This window comes from Piliocolobus tephrosceles, chromosome 5, assembly GCF_002776525.5.
Source record: "Piliocolobus tephrosceles isolate RC106 chromosome 5, ASM277652v3, whole genome shotgun sequence".
In the NCBI taxonomy this organism is placed as follows: Eukaryota; Metazoa; Chordata; class Mammalia; order Primates; family Cercopithecidae; genus Piliocolobus; species Piliocolobus tephrosceles.
The window spans coordinates 86802310-86821958 of NC_045438.1; the positions used below are offsets into that span (position 1 = coordinate 86802310).

General features: G+C 41.0%; 1 protein-coding gene across 12 annotated transcripts in view; it reads left to right on the forward strand.

Moving 5' to 3' along the window:
- Nucleotides 1-1851: 1851 nt before the first annotated feature.
- Nucleotides 1852-19649, forward strand: part of SNX14 (sorting nexin 14) — a 93619-nt gene continuing 75821 nt past the window's right edge. For 4 of the 12 annotated variants that reach the window (XM_023205230.3, XM_023205233.3, XM_023205228.3 and 1 more), the window contains exon 1: nt 1955-2541. In XM_023205230.3, coding sequence (XP_023060998.2) covers nt 2402-2541 — 140 coding nt within the window. In that variant the 5' untranslated portion in view covers nt 1955-2401. Of the gene's footprint in view, nt 2542-19649 lie in introns of all 12 variants that reach the window. The other 8 variants (XM_023205223.3, XM_023205225.3, XM_023205226.3 and 5 more) reach the window with 4 other exon arrangements.

Consider the following 19649-nt stretch of genomic DNA (forward strand, 5'->3'; position numbering starts at 1 on the left):
TAGATCAAGTTAATCTTGCTAACATGTTGCTAGTAGGAGATAGAGCTAGTTTCAGAACCAGGGTTGATTGTGGATATTCCATATAACCTCTCGAAAGTTTAAAACTTAACAAGGTTGGGGAAAAAGTTTCGAGCTGTGTGTGTGTAAAGGTGGATTCTACACCATAGGCTAAAGACATTTAATGAAATAAAGGTTATTTCCTTAGATGAGATCCGTAGCGACAAAATTTAAATTTCTTGCTTTAGTTGTGGAAATTCTCTGCCATAAAGAATTTCCTTATGGCAGAAGTTTTTTATGTTGTTTTTCCTTTTCTAATCATAAGAGCAATGTGGAAATTTAAATTGTCTATTATCTAGTTATTCTAATTGCCTCTAAGAAATCAGATGGGAATTAAGTCTTTTAATTGGATATTGTAGTGAGGTCTGATTTGAATAGAACTCAAAACATTTTGTCTTTAAAATATACTGGCTCTTGCTGAAAAGAGTAATTTCAAAATAAGGCTTTAAAAGGAAGCAAAAATTTTAAACAGAATAAAAGGCAACATAATTTACCAGACAAGTTAATAACTTACATTATTTGTCATGAGATTAGGTTTTTAAAAAGTAATTTACAAAAGTGTAAAGCATTCAAGTCCATAGGAGGCACTTGATACATGTAGATCCACTCAACATACACCTCATATATTTTAGTATAAACAGAATTCAAAGACGCTTAAAAACTGCCAAAGTGAAATTAATAAATGTTTAAATATGTATCTAGAAACATTTTTAAAAAGTGGTAAGCTTTCCTGTGATGTTACACTGTAGTCTTTTAAATGGTTTAGCCACAAACGGAAAAGTGTATTTGTGATATTTAGACAATACCTAATCGTGAGGATCAGTGAAATTGTTTACTTTTATACACCACTGTGGAATTGGTACCACCATTTTGCAAAGCAGTTTGACAATCAAGAATATTTGTTTTTACCCTTTGACCCAGTAATTGTATTAAAGTTGAATCTAAATAATTAGAAATGGGCATAGGTTTATGATCAAGGATGGTAGTATCAGTGGACTTTAGTGGTTAGCAATAATGGAACAAAGGATGGTACATTCTGATAAAGGAAACTAATGCATCATTAAAGATCCATGTTTTTGTAATACGGTAAAGTATTCATGAAACTACATACACCATTAAAAAAATTTTTTTTCCCACTTTGAAGGGTAAGATCCTAGGAAAGAGAGATGACAGGCGCAGGCTCTGTCCTTAGAACGTGTTCAAATCCCAGCTTTGTTAGTTTTATGATCCTAAGTTCCTTTGTCTCAGTAATTTACCTGTATAATGATTGAAACTATACTACTGTACCTACACCATGGGGTGAATGCATGAAGGTCAAATTAAAGTGCTTAGTGCCCCGCCTAAGTAAATTTTAGCGTATTAATAGTCTTCCTGCATCTCTCATTGTAGCAGACAATACAGAAATAAAAGTTTAGAAATGTGATGAATTAGTAAAGGGAAAACCCCATGAGACTCTATAAGAGGGATTTTTCCTAATCTGCCAACCTGCCTCATCCAAGCACTGGGATTTCGGTTGGGTTCCCGAAGCCGGCGTGAATTGAGCTCTACCTTGCCCATGAGCGCGCAAGAGAGATTTGTTGGTGGGGTGGCGGCCTGGTGAGTTGTATTCTTTATTCTAGGGCTGTTTTACTCGCCACCCACGTAGCCCCCAACACGCCCCCTTTAAAATACCGACTCAAAGGCGTCCTCCCATCCCCCTCTCCCTTAGGCGTCACGCAAAGCTCGGACCTGCGCCGACCCGGAACCGAGTGTACGGTGAGGCGCGGAACGTTGCGGGGTCGGGGAAGCTCTACCACCCGCTCCGTCCCTGTGCAGGTTCGTATCACGAAGACTACAGTTCCCAGCAGACTCCAGGAGCTCCGGTTGTCCCTCAGGCAGCGCCCGGCGGCTACGGGAGGCTGTAGTTTCTTCCGGGCTCGCCACAACCTTCTTCCCTCTCCTCCGCAATACAGGCATTTACCAGGTCCTGGGGCTGTCCTTTGATTTCCGGAAATGGCCGGTCGCCAGTGTTGTCAGAGTTTCCACGGAAGACTGGGCGCTACTTCGGCCAGGAGGGCGGAGCGGCGAGACGCTAGAGGCCGTGCGCTGGGTGACGACTTCGGGCACGTTCTACGGCCGTTCATCTGGTCGGCTGGGGACGGCGGCCGCGCACGCGCGGCGGGGGGTATTGGGCGTGGGGCTGGGCCCAGCCGGACGCGACCGCAACCTGCGGCGTCTGACTGCCGGTAGGCGGCTGTGTGTGTGCGCCGCCGAGTTGGTGGGGCGGGGACGCGAGGTGTGGATGGGGGCTCGCCTTGACCTCTGGCTTAGCTAGTAGCGCAGCCTTGGCCTCGCAGTTACGGAGATGGTGCCCTGGTTGCGGACGATGGGGGAGAAGCTGAAGCAGCGGCTGCGGCTGGACGTGGGACGCGAGATCTGCCGCCAGTACCCGCTGTTTTGCTTCCTGCTGCTCTGTCTCAGCGCCGCCTCCCTGCTTCTTAACAGGTAACGCCGCAGCGCGGAGCCGGGGCGGCGGCTTTTCTCCGAAGCTGCGGACGCCCGGCCCGTGCTGCTTAACCGTGCGGAAACCGCGTAGCTGCGGGACTAGGGTCTAGTGGGGAGAGCGAGCTCCGCAGAGGAGCGGCCTCGGGGAGCTCGGCCGAGCGTCGGGGCCGGAAGCACAGGCCGGTGGGGTGGGGTTGATTGCCTCCTTTCCCGAGGCTGCTTCGTCTCCTGAGCTACCTTTTTCTCATCCATTTCTCAAAACGAATCTTTCGTCTTCGTTGCTTTTCAAAAGTGAAATCCGTGTGTCGACTCAAATTGAGACTGTACAGAGACAGTCAAGTCAGCTGACGGAGGAGGGTTCGATCGTAGCCGCAATTTTAGGCAGAATCCGCACACCACCAGCGCATTCTTCCATCCCCCCACTCCCCACACCCTCAGCTTGCAGCTGAAGCTTTTCACGCAGTATTGTTGAATAAAACAGAAGGCCATAAAGATTTGTTGGACAGAAATCAGAAAGCAAAGTGGTACCCGTCGCAACGTCCCTAGAATATTTTTAAGAGGACTTGATGCCCCCTCCCCCACCACGAAAAACCTGAAATATTCCGAAAGGTTAAGGTTGGTAAATTCAGTTGACATTTTGAAGTCAGAAGATTCTGCCCTCGAAAAAGACTTGTTTTCCTTAATTTTGCTGTTTCAAGAAATTGTTGCGATGCAATTGGTGGTAGAGGAGACTTTTCCATTAAAATTAACACCAGATTTGCTTTTGGTGGAAGGAAATCTGAGATAGTTGTCATTGACAGCATCCGCATACTGTTTTCTCTGATGTTTTGAACAGGCAACCATTCTTACTCTTTATCTTAAGGTAGTTGATTCCCAAGGATAGCAACAGGGAGGAATGCACAAGGAATTTGGTAACTTCATTTTTCACCAGCATAACCGTTATTTGTGACTATGTTGAAGTTAGAGTTCTTCCCTAGAAGTGGCCTTGCTTTCTTGTTGATTCTTGGTTTAAATATTATTGAGCTTAAATAGTAGTTGATGTTTTACTGAGAAGTGTGCTTTGTGATGGTGAGATGTTTGAACTGTAGAAGTGTGGGAGAAGTGGGATCCTTAACAGAGGGAAAACTAATTATTATTTGCTTTCTGTCATCTGGAAGGTATTCCAAGCTAGACTAACAGGTTTAGTACAAAAGAAATGTAAACTTCATATGATTTTTATTTTTTTTGAGATGGGGTCTCACTCTCTTGCCCAGGCTGGAGTGCAGTAATGCAGCCTCGGCTCACTGCAACCACCACCTCCCGGGTTCAAGTGATTCTCATGCCTCAGCCTCCAGAATAGCTGGGACTACAGGTGGGCACCACCATGCCTGGCTAATGTTTTTGTATTTTTAATAGAGACGGGGTTTCACCATGTTGGCCAGGCTGGTCTCAAACTCCTGATCTCAAGTGATCCACCCAAAGTGCTGGGATTACAGGCGTGAGCCGCGGAACCCAGCCCATGTGATTTAACTTTTGTTCATGGATTCTTACCTATCTCTTTTGGTAATTGGGTCAGTTTAGGTTTCTAAGGTAGGACAGCCTTCTAGTAGGAGCAGGTTGAACTAGATTTCTGAGGTCATCTACTTATGGTCATAACATTGAGTGTTATGTGTTATTAAAAAGTCGTAGGATGCCATCTGATCTGTATACCATCTAACCTGTACCCTGTATTTCTTTTATGCAGAGAAGGTAGGAAATACACGTAAATGTTACTTGAGTGGTTGGGTGTATGAGTGAAGCTGTTTTTGCATATGTTTTGATGTTTTCCATTTATTCCTGCTGTAGTCAGCAAAAGTGATTTTAAATACTGTAGAACTGTCTTGAATAAAGCAATGATTATGTATCCCTTTTGCAGGAAAAATCTTTTGGAAGGTGCCGGATGGTGTATGTAACATGCTTTTCAGTGTATATGTGTGATTAAAAAAGAAACTTATGTGTGTATTCATGTGCGCACACACACACAGATGATAAGAGTATCTCTGAAATGTTGTTATACAAGAAAACATGGGCCTTTCTGAGATGGGGTATACTAGGTACATCTACTCTGAAATAAAAAATAATTTTATAGGAAGTTGATCCTTGAACAGTGCAAAGATTAGGGCCACTGACCCCTATGAAGTCAGAAATCCGAGTGGAACACCATGGGATCCATACAAAGTATCACTAATGATACTGGGAGTACTCCCGAGAAGCAGAGAAAAGTAATGACATTACAGAAAAAGCGGAAATGCTTGATATGTACTACGGATTGAGGTTTGCAGCTGTGATTGCTTGCCATTTCAAGATAAATAAATAGAGTGTAAGGACCGTTGTGAAAAAAGAAAAGGAAATTCATGAAACCGTTGCTGCAGCTATGCCAGCAGGTGTGAAAACTTTGTACTTTTTGCAAAATACCTTTTTATGTTGTATTGAAAATTTAGTTTTTATGTGGGGGCTGAATTGCTATGAGAAAGGCGTACATATAGACTAATGCTATTCAAAAACAAGTGAAGTCATTGTATAACAGCTTAAAGCAAAAGGAAGGAGAAGGATCTAAAACTGGATAATTTAATGCCAGCAAAGGGTAGTTTGATAATTTTGGGAAGAGGTCTGGCTTGAAAAATATCAAGAGAACCAGAGAAAAAGCCTCTGCTGACCAAGAGGCAGCAGATGAATTCCCAAACACCATTCAGAAAATCACTGAGGAGAAAGTATTAAATATATCTTCCTGAACGCGTGTTTTCTTTTTTTGTGAAAGCAAGTTTATTAAGAAAGCAAAAGATTAAAAGAATGGCTACACCATAGGCAGAGCAGCCCTGAACAGGCTTTTAATGCTGATGAAAGTGACCTGTTTTGGAAAAAATGTCACAAAGGACATTTATTAGTAAGGAAGAGAAATGAGCACCAGGATTTAAGGCAGGAAGATATACACTAATTCTACTGTTTTATGGACATGCAGTTGGGTTCCTTGTCTATGAAGTGTCTACTAACCCCTTAGCTTTGAAGGAAAAAGCTGCTAGTCTTTTGGTTATATAGGAAGGCCTGGACAACAAGAACCTTTCTTTCTGAATTAATTTCATTGATGCTTTGTCCCTGAAGTCAGGAAGTACCTTGCCAGCAGGGACTGCCTTTAAAAATTCTTTTGATACTGGACTATGCCTCTGGCCAACCAGAACCCCATGAGTTCAACACCAAAGGCATGGAAGTGGTCTACTTGTCCCCAGACACACTATCTCTAATTCAGCCTCTAAATCCAGGGGGTCATAAAGACCTTTAAGGCATTACACATGGTACTCTGTGGAAAGGATTGTCAGTGCTGTGGAAGAGAACTCCAGTAGAGAGCACATCATGAAACTTTGGAAGGGTTACACCATTGAAGATGCAGTCATTGTTACAGAAAAAGCCGTAAAAGCCATCAGGCTTGAAACAGTAAATTACTGGTGGAGAAACTACACCCAGGTGTTGTGCATGACCTCACAGGATTTACAGCAGAGCCAATCAAGGAAATCATGAAAGAGATTGTGGATATGACAAAAAGGTCTTTCAGGATAAGGATCTTAGAGAAATTCAAGAGCCAGTAGACATCACACCAGAGGAATTAACAGAATACAACTTGATAAAGATGAGTGCTTTGGAACCGGTGCTAGACAACGAGGAAGAGGACTTTGAAGAAACAGTGCCAGGGGCCAAATGCAGTGGCTCATACCTGTAATCCCAGTGCTTTGGGAGGCCAAGGTGGATGGCTCACTTGAGCCCAGGAGTTCAAGCCTAGGTAACATGGTGAAACCTCATCTCTACAAAAAATACAAAAAATTTAGCTGGATGTGGAGGTACACATCTGTAGGCCCAGCTACTCGGGGGGCCGAGGTGGGGAAAATCAGTTGAGCCTGGGATGACAGAGTGAGACTATCTCAAAAAAAAAAAAAGCAGTGGTGCCAGAAAACAAACTGACAGTAGACAATCTGGCAGAAGATTTTCAATTATCAAGACTGCTTTTGACTTCTTTTATGATGTGGACCCTTCTATGATACTGGCGCTGAATCTAAAGCAAATGGTAGAAGAAAGATCGGTACTATATAAAAATGTTTTTAGAGAAATGAAACAGCAAAAAAGTCGGGCAGAAATTATGATGTATTTTCATAAAATCGAGTGTGCCTGCCACTTCTGCATCCCCCTCTACCTCTTTCGTCCCTGCAATTCCTCAGACAGCAAGATCAGCCCCTCCTCTTCAGCCTACCCAATGTGAAGACAATGAAGATGAAGACCTTTATGATGATCCACTTCCACTTAATAGTAAATATATTTTCTCTTATGATATTCTTAATAGCATTTGTTTTCTCTAGCTTACATCATTGTAAGAATACAGTATATAATACATATACAAAGTAAGTACTAATCAACTGTTACTGTATTGGTAAGGCTTTTAGTTAATAGTAGACTATTAGGAGTTAAGTTTTGGGGGAGGAAAAAGTTGTATGTGGATTGTTGACTGCAGGGAGACCAATGTTTCTATAATGTCTTTATCAGACTTAGGAATTAAAATTATATTAGCCCTTTTATTTATTTTTTTGAGACATTCTCACTCCATCACCCAGACTAGACAGTGGCATGATCTTGGCTCACTGCAACCTCCACCTCCTGGGCTCAAGCAGTCCTCTGACTTCAGCCTCCCAGTAGCTGGGACTATAGGCTGAACTAATTTTTTAAGTGTTTTTGTGTACAGACAAGGTCTCACTATATTGCTCAGGCTGGTTCCAAAAACTCCTGACCTCAGGAGATGCACCTGCCTCTGCCTCCCAAAGTGCTGGGATTACAGGTATGAGCTGTCATGCCTGACCTAGCCCTTTAAATGAACAGTTCCCCCGCCCCCGTTGAAACAGTTTGTATAAGGTAGGTATCTATTTCGTGAAAGTTTGGTAAAACCATTTGGGCCAGGGGCCTTTTATTGGTAACCAGGATTCTAATCACTATTTTAATTTCTTTAATGATAATTGCTCTGTTCAAACTCTCTAGTTTTTCAGTTACTAGTTGCTAGCATTTTTATCTTTTAAAAAATTCATTTAAGGTGGAATGTGGTGGCTCATGCCTGTAATTCTAGCACTTTGGGAGGCCAAGGTGGAAGGATCACTTGAGCCCAGAAGTTTGAGATCAGCTTGGGCAACATGGCGAAATCCCGTCTCTCCAAACAAGTAGTTGGGCATGGTGGTGTGTACCTGTAGTCCCAGCTACCCAGGTGGCTGAGGTGGGAGGATCACTTACTTGAGCCTAAGAGGTCGAGGCTGCAGTAAGCTCTGATCATGTACTTGCATTCCAGCCTGGGGTGACAGAGCGATACTGTCTCAAAAAAATTATTTAAAGTTATTTTATGTAGGTTTTCCATTTATTAACATATAGTTGTTCATAGTCTTATTTTTTATTTCAGTATAGCTATGGTTACTTTTTTCATTCTTTGTTTTATATATTTGTATCCTTGATCTGTCTTGCTAGAGGTTTATCTTTTTAATTAACTTTTGATTTTGAAAATTTCCAAGCATACATGAGTGTAAAATACTTGCAAGCACGCATTACTCAACTTTAACAACTATCCATATTTTGCCTTTTTTTTTTTTGCCTAATCTTTTTAAGAAACATCTTGTAGAGTGGGTGAGGTGGTGCATGTCTGTAATTCTAGCTCTCTGGGAGGTGTAGGTGGGAGGATCACTTGAGGCCAGGAGTTGGAGACGAACCTGGGCAACATAGAAAAATGCTATCTCTTTCTCTCTCTCTCTCTCTCTCTTTTTGAGATAGAGTCCCACTTTGTCGCTTAGGCTGGAGTGCAGTGGCATGATCTTTGCTCATTGCAATCTCCACCTCCTCAGTTCAAGGGATTCTTGTGCCTCAGCCTGCCAAGTAGCTGGGATTACAGGCATGCACCATCATGCCTGGCTCATTTTTGTGTTTTTACTAGAGACTCCCAACATGGGGTTTTGCCATATTGGCCAGGCTGGTCTCAAATTCCTGACCTCAAGTGAGCTGCCCACCTCAGCCTCCCGAAGTGCTGGAATTACACACCTGGCCAGAAAGACCCTGCCTCTACCAAAAAAGCAAAAGCAAAAGAAAAAGAAAAAAAAAAAATAGCCAGCCTATGGTCCTAGCTACTTGGGAGGCTTTGGTGGGAGGATTGCTGGAGCCAAGAGTTCAAGGCTACAGTGAGATATGATTGTGCCCCGACACTCCAGCCTGGGTGACAGAGCAAGACCCTGTCTTTATAAAAGATAGAAATTAAAAAAACGAATCACTTCTATACAAAACTATAATATTACAAAATTAACAATAATTGGTTAATATCATCTAATAACTACTCCATAATAAAATTTTCCTTGTTGAGTGAAAATGTATAGTGCAGTTGTTCTAATTGGTATCTAAACAAGTTCTACTCCTATTTGGTTGCTACATCTCAAGCTTTTCTAAATGTCTTATCATCTAGAATAAGGGTTGACACATTTTTTTCTGTAAAGTGTTAGGTAGTAAACATTTTAGGCCTTGTATACCATGCTAGGTCTCTGTTGCGTATTCTTCTTTTTAAAAAAACCCTTTAAAAATGTAAAACCTTTCTTAGTATGAGGGGTATACAAAAACAGGTATACTTTGACCCACAGGCCATCATTTGTCAACTGCTGATCTGGAAGGTCCCTCCTCACCATTTCTTTCTCCTTCACATTGACTTGTTGAGGAAACTGGATCATTTGTTCACATTCTGGATTTTGTTGATGGTTTCCTTGTAGTGTCTTGTTTTTTAATCCTCACATTTGTATTTTTGGTAGTCAGAGTGTTTGATCTATAGGCTCAATTGGATGTAGTTTTGTTTTTTTTTTTTTTTTCCGTGGGGGGAGTGGTGCAAGTGGGGGAGTGGTGCAAGAAGACTTTAGTGATGCCATGTACATTCCGTTGCATCACATCAGTGGATATGTAAGATGGGGTTGCTTCATTTTTAATGGATTCAGTTAATGTCAGCTGATAATGTGTCCAACAAACTTACTCTTTGGTTTTACCATTTATTTATTTCCTGAATCAGTTACTTAATTATGGGTTACAACATGGTTATTCTCTAATTCTTTCATTTCTTCTGTATTTTTAAGTTTGAATTCTTTTTTGTAGAATTGCTTTACTCCATCCATTAGGTCTATTTAGTTATTCTGATAGGCAGTTCAAATTGGAAAAGTAGGATAAGTGATTATTCTTTATCAATTTTTAGAGTAATAATTGGTACCCTACTAACCTCCTTTAGTATCTAGTTAGAAGTTTGGTTGTTTTATTAATTTTTCCAGAGAATTAGCTTATATTTTGTTAATTTGTCATTGTTGTCTATTTTGTTGATTTCTGCTCTTGACTGTTTCCTTCCTTTTCGTGTGATTGGATTTATTGTTTTTCCCCCCATGTTTCTGAATGCTTAGCTTATTGGTTTTCAGTGTTTTTTTTGTTGTTGTTGTTTGTTTTTTTTTTCATTATACTTTAAGTTCTGGGATACATGTGCAAAACGTGCAGGTTTGTTACATAGGTATACACATGCCATGGTGTTTTGCTGCATCCATCAACCCATCATCGACATTAGGTATTTCTCCTAATGCTATCCCTCCCCTAGTCCCCTACTCCCCAACAGGCCCTGGTTTGTGATATTCCCCTCCCCTGTGTCCATGCGTTCTCATTGTTCAACTCCCGCTTACAAGTGAGAACATGTGGTGTTTGGTTTTCTGTTCCTGTGTTAATTTGCTGAAAATGATGGTTTCTAGCTTCATCCATGTTCCTGAAAAGGACATGGAACTCACCCTTTTTTATGGCTGCCTAGTATTTCATGGTGTATATGTGCCACATTTTCTTTATTCAGTCTATCATTGATGGGCATTTGGGTTGGTTCCAAGTCTTTGCTATTGTGAATAGTGCTGCAATGTCTTTATATGCATGCATGTGTCTTTATAGTAGAATGATTTATAACCCTTGGGTATATACCCAGTAATGGGATTGCTGGGTCAAATGGTATTTCTGGTTCTAGATCCTTGAGGAATCGCCACACTGTCTTCCACAATAGTTGAACTAATTTACACTCCCGCCAACAGTGTAAAAGTGTTCCTGTTTCTCCACATCCTCTCCAGCATCTGTTGTTTCCTGACTTTTTAATGATTGCCATTCTAACTGACCTGAGATAGTATCTCATTGTGGTTTTGATTTTCATTTCTCTAATGACCTGTGATGATGAGCTTTTGTTCATATGTTTGTTGGCTGCATAAATGTCTTCTTTTGAGAAGTATCTGTTTGTATCCTTTGCTCACTTTTTGATGGGCTTGTTTTTTTCTTGTAAATTTGTTTAACTTCCATGTAGAATCTGGATATTAGCCCTTTGTCAGATGGATAGATTGCAGAAATTTTCTCCCATGCTGTAGGTTGCCTCTTCACTCTGATGATAGTTTCTTTTGCTGTGCAGAAGCTCTTTAGTTTAACTAGACCCCATTTGTCAATTTTGGTGTTTGTTGCCATTGCTTTTGGTGTTTTAGTCATGAAGTCTTCGCCTATGCCTATGTGCGGAATGGTATTGCCTAGGTTTTCTTTTAGGGGTTTTATGGTTTTACGTCTTACATGTAAGTGTTTAATCCATCTTGAGTTAATTTTTGTATAAGGTATAAGGAAGGGGTCCAGTTTCAGTTTTCTGTGTATGACTAGCCAGTTCTCCCAACACCATTTATTAAATAGGGAATCCTTTCCCCATTTCTTGTTTTTGTCAGGTTTGTCAAAGATCAGATGGTTGTAGGTATGTGGCATTATTTCTGAGGCCTCTGTTCTGTTCCATTGGTCTATATCTCTGTTTTGGTACCAGTACCTTGCTGTTTTGGTTATGGTAGCCTTGTAGTATAGTATGAAGTTAGGCAGTGTGATGCCTGCAACTGTGTTCTTTTAGCTTAGGATTGTCTGGCTATATGGGCTCTTTTTTGTTTCCATATGAAATTTAAAGTAGTTTTTTTCTAATTCTGTTAAGAAAGTCAATGGTAGCTTGATGGGGATAGGACTCAATCTATAAATTACTTTGGGCAGTATGGTCATTTTCACGATATTGATTCTACCTATCCATGAGCATGGAATGTTTTTGCATTTGTTTGTGTCCTCTCATATTTCCTTGAGAAGTGGTTTGTAGTTTTTCTTGAAGAGGTACTTCACATCCCTTGTAAGTTGGATTCCTAGGTATTTTATTCTTTTTGTAACAATTGTGAATGGGAGTTCACTCATGATTTGGCTCTCTGTTTGTCTAGTACTGGTATATAGTAATGCTTGTGATTTTTGCACATTGATTTTGTATTCTGAGACTTTGCTGAAGTTGCTTATCAGCTTAAGTTGATTTTGGGCTGAGACGATGGTGTTTTCTAAATATACAATCATGTCATCTGCAAACAGAGACAATTTGACTTCATCTCTTCCTATTTGAATATCGTTTATTTCTTTCTCTTGCCTGATTCCCCTGGCCAGAACTTCCAATACTATGTTGAATAGAAGTGGTGAGAGAGGAGATCCTTGTGTTTTGCCGATTTTCAAGGGAATGCTTCCAGTTTTTGCCCATTCAGTATGATAATGGCTGTGGGTTTGTCATAAATAACTCTTACTATTTTGAGATACATTCCATCAATACCTAGCTTATTGAGTTTTTAGCATGAGGGGGTGTTGAATTTTATCAAATGCCTTTTCTGCATCTAGTGAGATAATGATGTGGTTTTTGTGATTGTTTCTGTTTATGTGATGGATTATGTTTATTGATTTGTGTATGTTGAACCAGCCTTGCATTCCAGGGATGAAATTGACTTGATCATGGTGGATGTGCTGCTGGATTCGATTTACCAGTATTTTTTTGAGGATTTTTGCATCAATGTTCATTAGGGATATTGGCCTGAAAGTTTTTTTTTTGTTGTGTCTGCTAGGTTTTGGTATCAGGATGATGCTGGACTCATAAAATGAGTTTGGGAGGAGTTCCTGTTTTTCTGTTGTTTGGAATAGTTTCAGAAGGAATGGTACCAGCTCCTCTTTGTACCTCTGGTAGAATTTGGCTGTGAATCATCTGGTCTTTGGCGTTTTTTGGTTGGTAGGCTGTTACTGCCTCAATTTCAGAACTTGTTATTGGCTTATTCAGGGATTTGACTTCTTCCTGGTTTAATCTTGGGAGGGTATCCAGGAATTTATCCATTTCTTGTAGATTTTCTGGTTTATTTGAGTAGAGGTGTTTATAGTATTCTCTGATAGTAGTTTGTGTTTCTGTGGGATCAGTGGTGATATCCCCTTTATCATTTTTTATTGTGTCTATTTGATTCTTCTCTCTCTTCTTTATTCGTCTGACTAGTGGTCTATTTTGTTAATCTTTTCAAAAAAACAAAAAACAAAAAACCAGCTCCTGCATTCATTGCTTTTTTGAAGTTTGTGTGTGTGTGTGTGTCTGTCTTCTTCAGTTCTGGTTTTCAGTGTTCTTTATGACTGATGAATATAGGGTTTTTCCCTTTTCTTTCCGATTGAAGAGCTACCTTTAACATTTCTTGTAGAGTAGATCTGGTGTTCATGAGATCCCTCAACTATTGTTTGCCTGGGAAAGTCCTTATTTCTCCTTCATGTTTGAAGGATATTTTTGCTGGAAATACTATTCTAGGGTGAAAGTTTTTATCCTTCAGCACTTTAAATGTGTCATGCACTTTATGTCATATGTCTTTCCTGGCCTGTAAGGTTTCCAGTGAAAAATCTGGTGCCAGATGCATTGGAACTCTATTGTATGTCGTTTGTTTCTTTTTTCTTGGTGCTTGTAGGATCCTTTCTTTATCCTTGACCTTTGGGAGTTTAATTATTACATTCCTTCAGATAGTCTTCCTTAGGTTAAGTCTCCTTGGCGTTCTTAATCTTCTTGTACTTGAATATTGATACCTTTCTCTAGGTTTGGGATGTTCTCTGTTGTTATCCTTTTGAATAAACTTTCTACCTTGCTCTCTCTACCTCCTCTTTAAGGCCAGTAACTCTTAGATTTGCCCTTTCAAGGCTATGTTTTCGATCTTTTAGATGTGTTTTGTTATTTTGTTCTTTTGTCTTTTCTGTGTATTTTCAAATAGTCTGTCTTCAAGGTTAGTAACTCTTTCTACTACTTGATCACTTCTACTGTTGAGACTCTAATACATTCTTCTGTATGTCAGTTGCATTTTTGAACTCCAGAATTTCTGCTTGATTCTTTTATTTCAATTTCTTTGTTAAATTTATCTGATAGGATTCTTTATTCCTTCTCTGTGTTATCTTGAATTTCTTTGAGCTTCCTTAATACAGCTATTTTGAATTCTCCATCTGAAAGGTCACATATCTTTGTTTCTCCAGGACTGGTCCCTTGTGCTTTATTTAGTTTGGTGGGCCGTGCATGGTCTTGATGCTTGTGGATGTTTTTCAGTGTCTGGGTATTGAAGAATTATTTGTTGTAGTGTTTGCATTCTGGACTTGTTTGTATCCTGTCCTTGGGAAGCCTTTCCTGATATTTGAAGGGATTTGGGTATCATCTACGTTTTTGGTCATTGCAGCCATATTTGCATTAAGGGGTAATGCAAGCCCAGTAACGCTCTGGTTCTTGCAGACTCACAGAGCTACCTCCTTGGTGGTCTTAGATAAGATCTGGGAGAATTCTGTGGATTACAAGGTAGAGTCTCCTGTTCTCTTCTCTGACTTTCCGCCAATCAAATGGAGACTCTCTGCTGAGCTGCCTGGAGCTGGAGGAGGGGTGACACAAATAACCCTTTGACCACCACCAGTAGGAGTGTGCTGAGTCAGACCTGAAGCCAGCACAGGCGCTTGGTCTCATCCGAGGCCCACTATAACCACTATCTGACTACTGACTATGTTAGGGCTCTATAATCAGCAGGTGGTGAAGCCAGCCAGGCTTGTGTCCTTGCCTTCAGGGTGGCCCTGGATATGGGGTGGGTCCAAAGATGCCATCCAGGAGCCAGGACCAGGAGTTGGAAACCTAGAAATCTACCTGGTACTTTATTCTACTGTGGCTGAGCTGGCACCTATACCACAAGACAAAATCCTTACCACTCTTTTCCCCAGGCAGAAGAGTCTCTCCCCGTGTCAACTACCACCATAAGCCCATGGGAGTGCTGCTAGACTCTTACCAATCTAACTACTACTGTCAGTGTTTACTTAATGTCCAAAGCCTCTTTATTCAGCTTGTGAATGGTGCCAGGCCTGCAACTCACCCTTCAGGGCAGTGGGCTCCCCTTTGGCCCAGGGTAGGTCTAGAAATGGCATCTAGGAGCCAAAGCCTGGAATTGGGGACCCCAAAAGCCTTCTTGGTCCTCTACCCCACTGGCCAAGCTGGTACCTGAGCTGCAAGACAACATCCCCTTTACCTGTTCTTCTGCTTTTTTGAAGCAGAAGTCGTCTCTCTTTGTAGCTATCAGAGCAGTGAATGTGCTAGACACATCTGAGGCCAGCATATCTCAGAGTCTTACCCAAGACCTACTGTGTGACTACCTGGTTACAGCTGCTGTTTTATTCAGAGTCCAAGGTCTCTTTAGTCAGCAGATGATGAATCTGCCAGGATGGGTCCTTCCTTTAAAGGCAGTGGGTTTCCTTCTGGCCCAGGGTGTGTCTAGAAGTGTTGTCTGGGAGCTAGGACCTGGAATGAGGGCCTCATTACTCTGCCCAGTTCCCCGTCTTCCTGTCCCTAAGGTGGTATCCAAGTTGAAAGACAAAGTTGTCTTTACTTTCCCCTCTCCTCTCATCAAGCAGACGGAAAGGGTCTCTTTTGGACCTGCAAGCTGCGCTGCCTGGGACTTGGAGAGGGGTTTCACAAGCCCTCCCTTAGCTGCCCTGGCTGATGTCTCACTAGTTCACATGCCCTCCAAGTCTACTGGCTTTGAGCCCCAGCACAGCAGTAGGACTTGCCTAGGCGTTACAGTCCTTGTGGCCTAGACTGCCTTTCAGGTTTACTTAAGACCTTTCAAATTTATTTAAGAACTCAGAGCACTTTAACCTGTGGTGTCAAGGATTGCTGAAACTCAGGTTTGGACTACTGGGATGAGCGGTTGCCTTCTGGCCTGGACATGTAAATGCCCCCTTTCTGGGCATCAGCTAAGTTCTTCCTGGTGTTGGCAGCACTGAATTTCAGTGCAAATTCTCACAATTGCTGTGTTGTCCCTCCCTCAAGCCATGTGCTTTCCTTTGCCATGTGGCCACTTCTGGGGGCTGGAGAAGGGGTATTGGCAATTTCAGGATTGCCGTTGCTACCCTCTTCCATGCCTCTTTCAGCAATATGAACTTAAAATCATGTACTGTGATCAGTCACCTGGTTTTTGGTTCTTAAATGAAGGGTTTTTTTTTGTTTAGATAGTTAAATTTGGTGTTCCTGTGGGGAGGATGATCAGAGGCTTCTATTTGGCTATCTTATTCTTCCTCTCTCTCTCCTTATGGTTCTTTTGTTTACTTTTTTTGCTGTTTGCTTGGCTATCATTTCAGTTATCTCTGTAGGGAACAGGTATTTTTCTTGCCCATGCCTGTCACCTGGCTCTTGTCCTCTTTGGGGTTGGTCACTTGGGTGATGATGGCCAGGCCGTCTGTGGGTATGTGGGATGCCAGCTATTGACCTCTGAAATCTTTTTTTTTTTTAGACAGAGTCCCGCTCTGTCGCCCAGGCTGGAGTATAGTGTTGTGATCTTGGTTCACTGCAACCTCCGCCTCTTGGGTTCAAATGATTCTCCTGCCTCAGCCTCCTGAGTAGCTGGGATTACAGGCACACACCACCATGCCTGGCTAATTTTTCTGTACTTTTAGTAGAGATGTGGTTTCGCCATGTTGACCAGGCTGGTCTCGAACTCCTGACTTCAGGTGATCTGCCCACCTCAGCCTCCCAAAGTGCTAGGATTATAGGCGTGAGCCACTGTGCCCGGCTACCTCTGAAATCTTAAGACTCAAATATGTCACTTACTCACCAGTGTCAACTTCTTTCATTTAGGCAGCCACACTGTCCCTGCTTCTTGACATTTCAATCTCCTGACTCTACTTTCGTTCTATATGTTGTCCCTCTTCTGTTGTTAGTTACTTTCTGATGCAGTTTAGAGTCAGTCTAGCTTAGATACATAGCCTGGTCCATCAGTGGCTTCATGCAGTATCCTTAACTCCATACCTTCCATTCTACTCATCTGTCAAAATCCAAATCTGGGATCAGTGATGCTTTGCTTTTTTTAGGTTCATATTCTGAAAACTGAATATTGCTGGAAAAGATCCCACAACTGAAAGTTCATTGTCTTCAGCCTCAGTAATGTCTAGCAGTTCCCCAGGAACTTCTCTTCCCTTCTCCGTGGCAACTGTGTCAGAATTTCCCCCGTCTTCTAGAACCTCTGTTATTTACTCCCTGTCATGCTACCTTTGTCATTTACTCGCAGGATCTCCTGTTTTATTTAAAAGCCATTATATGGCTTTCAATTCTTGTTAGCAAATCTACAAATGTAATTGCATATTCATTCTTCTCTGCATCCTGTGTAGTATTGGGAAAGAGATATCTCTATAATTTATAACTGTTTCTTGCATTTAGACTCTGGATCCTAATAACTCCTATCTTGTATAAGATATTATTCACCCAACTATTTCTGTTTTTCTAATTCTTTCCCTCTTGCCTCCTTTTCTCCTATATCACCATTTAAATGTCATCAAGTTTTTAACCAAAAACCTTAACTTATTGTCCCCTGCAGTTACTGTGTTAGCTCTCCTTTTATTTAGAAAGAGAATTATCTACATTTACCAATCCTGCTTCCTCACCTCCATCTCACTCCTCAATCTGTTGTAGCCCTTTGCCATTCTAAAATTGTTTTTACCCAGTTAATCAGTGCCTCTTTTATCGTGAAAACTAATGGACACCTCTCAATCTTTATTTTACAAACATTTGGTCATGTTGTCCACTTCATTTCTGTAGAGTTTTTTGTTTGTTTGTTTGTTTTTGACCTTGCCAGTTTTTATGACTTGATCCTTGGTTTTCTTTCCAACTCTTCTAATTGCTTGATTCCTTTATAAATTTCTTTTCCTCTGCCTAGCTCTTAAATATCTTATGCTCATTTCTTTTTTAACTCTGTAGATTCTCCCTGGGTCATGTCATTTATTCCTATGGTTTCAGTGATATTTATGTTGATAATTTCTAAATCTTTATCCTTAGCCCATATTCTCTCCAGAGATTGAGACTACCCAATATTTAGGTGCTTGTGGAACATTTCTGTATAGCATGTTTTAAAATACCTGGAACTTAACATGTCCAAAGAGAACTGATTTTTCATCTTTCTCTTCTGCTTACTTTATTTATGTATTTATTTATTTAGACGTAGTCTCCCTCTGTTGTCCAGCCGGAGTGCAGTGGCGTGATCTCGGCTTACTGCAGCCTCCACCTCCCAGGTTCAAGCGATTCTCCTGCCTTAGCTTCCCTAGTAGCTGGGATTACAGGCATGCGCCACCATGCCCAACTAATTTTTATTTTTATTTTTATTTTTAGTAGAGATGGGGTTTCACCATGTTGGCCAGGCTGGTCTCAAACTCCTGACCTCAAGTGATCTGCCTGCCTTGGCCTCCCAGAGTCTTACTTAGGATTACAGGTATGAGCTACTGTACCTGGCCCCTTCTGCTCACATCTAATCAACTACTTAATCTTCTTAATTTTTCCTCCCAGTATCTCTCAAAATAATTCACTTTTTAAGATCTCTAAATCTCTTTCCTAGTTTAGACCATCACTGACTCTCATAGATTACTGCAACAGTTTTCTAACTAGCCTGTGTGTTTCCGGTCTAGGCCATTCTCCATATTTCAGCCAGAGTGGTCTTCCTATTATTTAATCTAATGATATCCTCCTGACAACTCTTGAGAATTCTTTAAAATCTTCTTAAATCTCTTCATTGTCTCATAGGTATTACTCTTGATGGTAGATAACAGAAACTCAGCTCACGCTAGGTTTAACAAAGGGCAAGCCTTGGAAGGTTTTGTAAGTGCAGAAATAACTGGAGTGTAGCTGGGCCCCAGAAACACATGGAAGCAGGATTTGGAATACTGCCAATACTTTCTTCCCCTTCCTTTTTCTCCTCCTCTCTGAATTCTGGCATCATTCTCTTCTCACTCCTTTTTCCTTTAAGTGACAAAGCATATGGCTGTCAGTTTTATTACAGCTTCACATTTCTACTATCATGAAATGAGTGAGACTGGTTGGACCCCAGTTCATGCAATTTACTCTGTTTAAAATGTCTGTTACCCACCAGGTTGTTTCAGATGGTGTCCATCCCTGAACCAGTCAGCTGTAGGTAGGGAAGAAGATGCTGTGATTGGCCTATTTTGTTGTTGTTGTCATTTTGTCTATTCTTAATCCGGTCTTGAGTGAGGGAGATAGAATCTTAAGGAGATAAAAGCTCTTGTTCCCATCTAAACTTCATGAATAGAGAGTGTAAACAAAGAACACTTTGCAGAAGGGATGGTAGTCGCTACTGAAGCTACAAATTATTAGATCCCTACAGTGCATTTTCTTGTAAGATAATACAGGCAGTCCCTGCTTTGTCTGGTAATGAGGGTCTGTAAAAACGATTGTGCAAGCAGAAACTGTGCAAAATGGTTTTAATCAATGGGAAAATTATGATTGAGTTTTAAAAAATTTTGTCAAAACATTGAAAACTCATTGTCAGTTCTAATAGTATAGGGAAATGAAAAAATAGTAAAATGAGTAGTACACTGTAATTGTAAACGTTAGAAACATTGAAAATTAAAGTGTTTTATTTCTTTGTAAAAAATATATTAAGAGTAACTTAAACAGTGTTTGTCCTCTTCTCATCTGATAACATGGGATATGGAGCGAATATCTTTTTCATGCATATGTGAATTACCATACTCCCAAGTTTGGATCAACTTTCAGTGTTTTATCCAATGTTGTGAAATCTCCAAGAGTTCCTTTGCTGGTATCACTTCTTCTGGGACATTTTCATCCTTGTGCCACAACCACTCTTCTCATTGACGTCAGTAAAGTTCACTAGCTTTCTCTGGCTGCATAGAATCTGTGGAACAGCAGCATTGTCATCATTCCCACAGTCAAC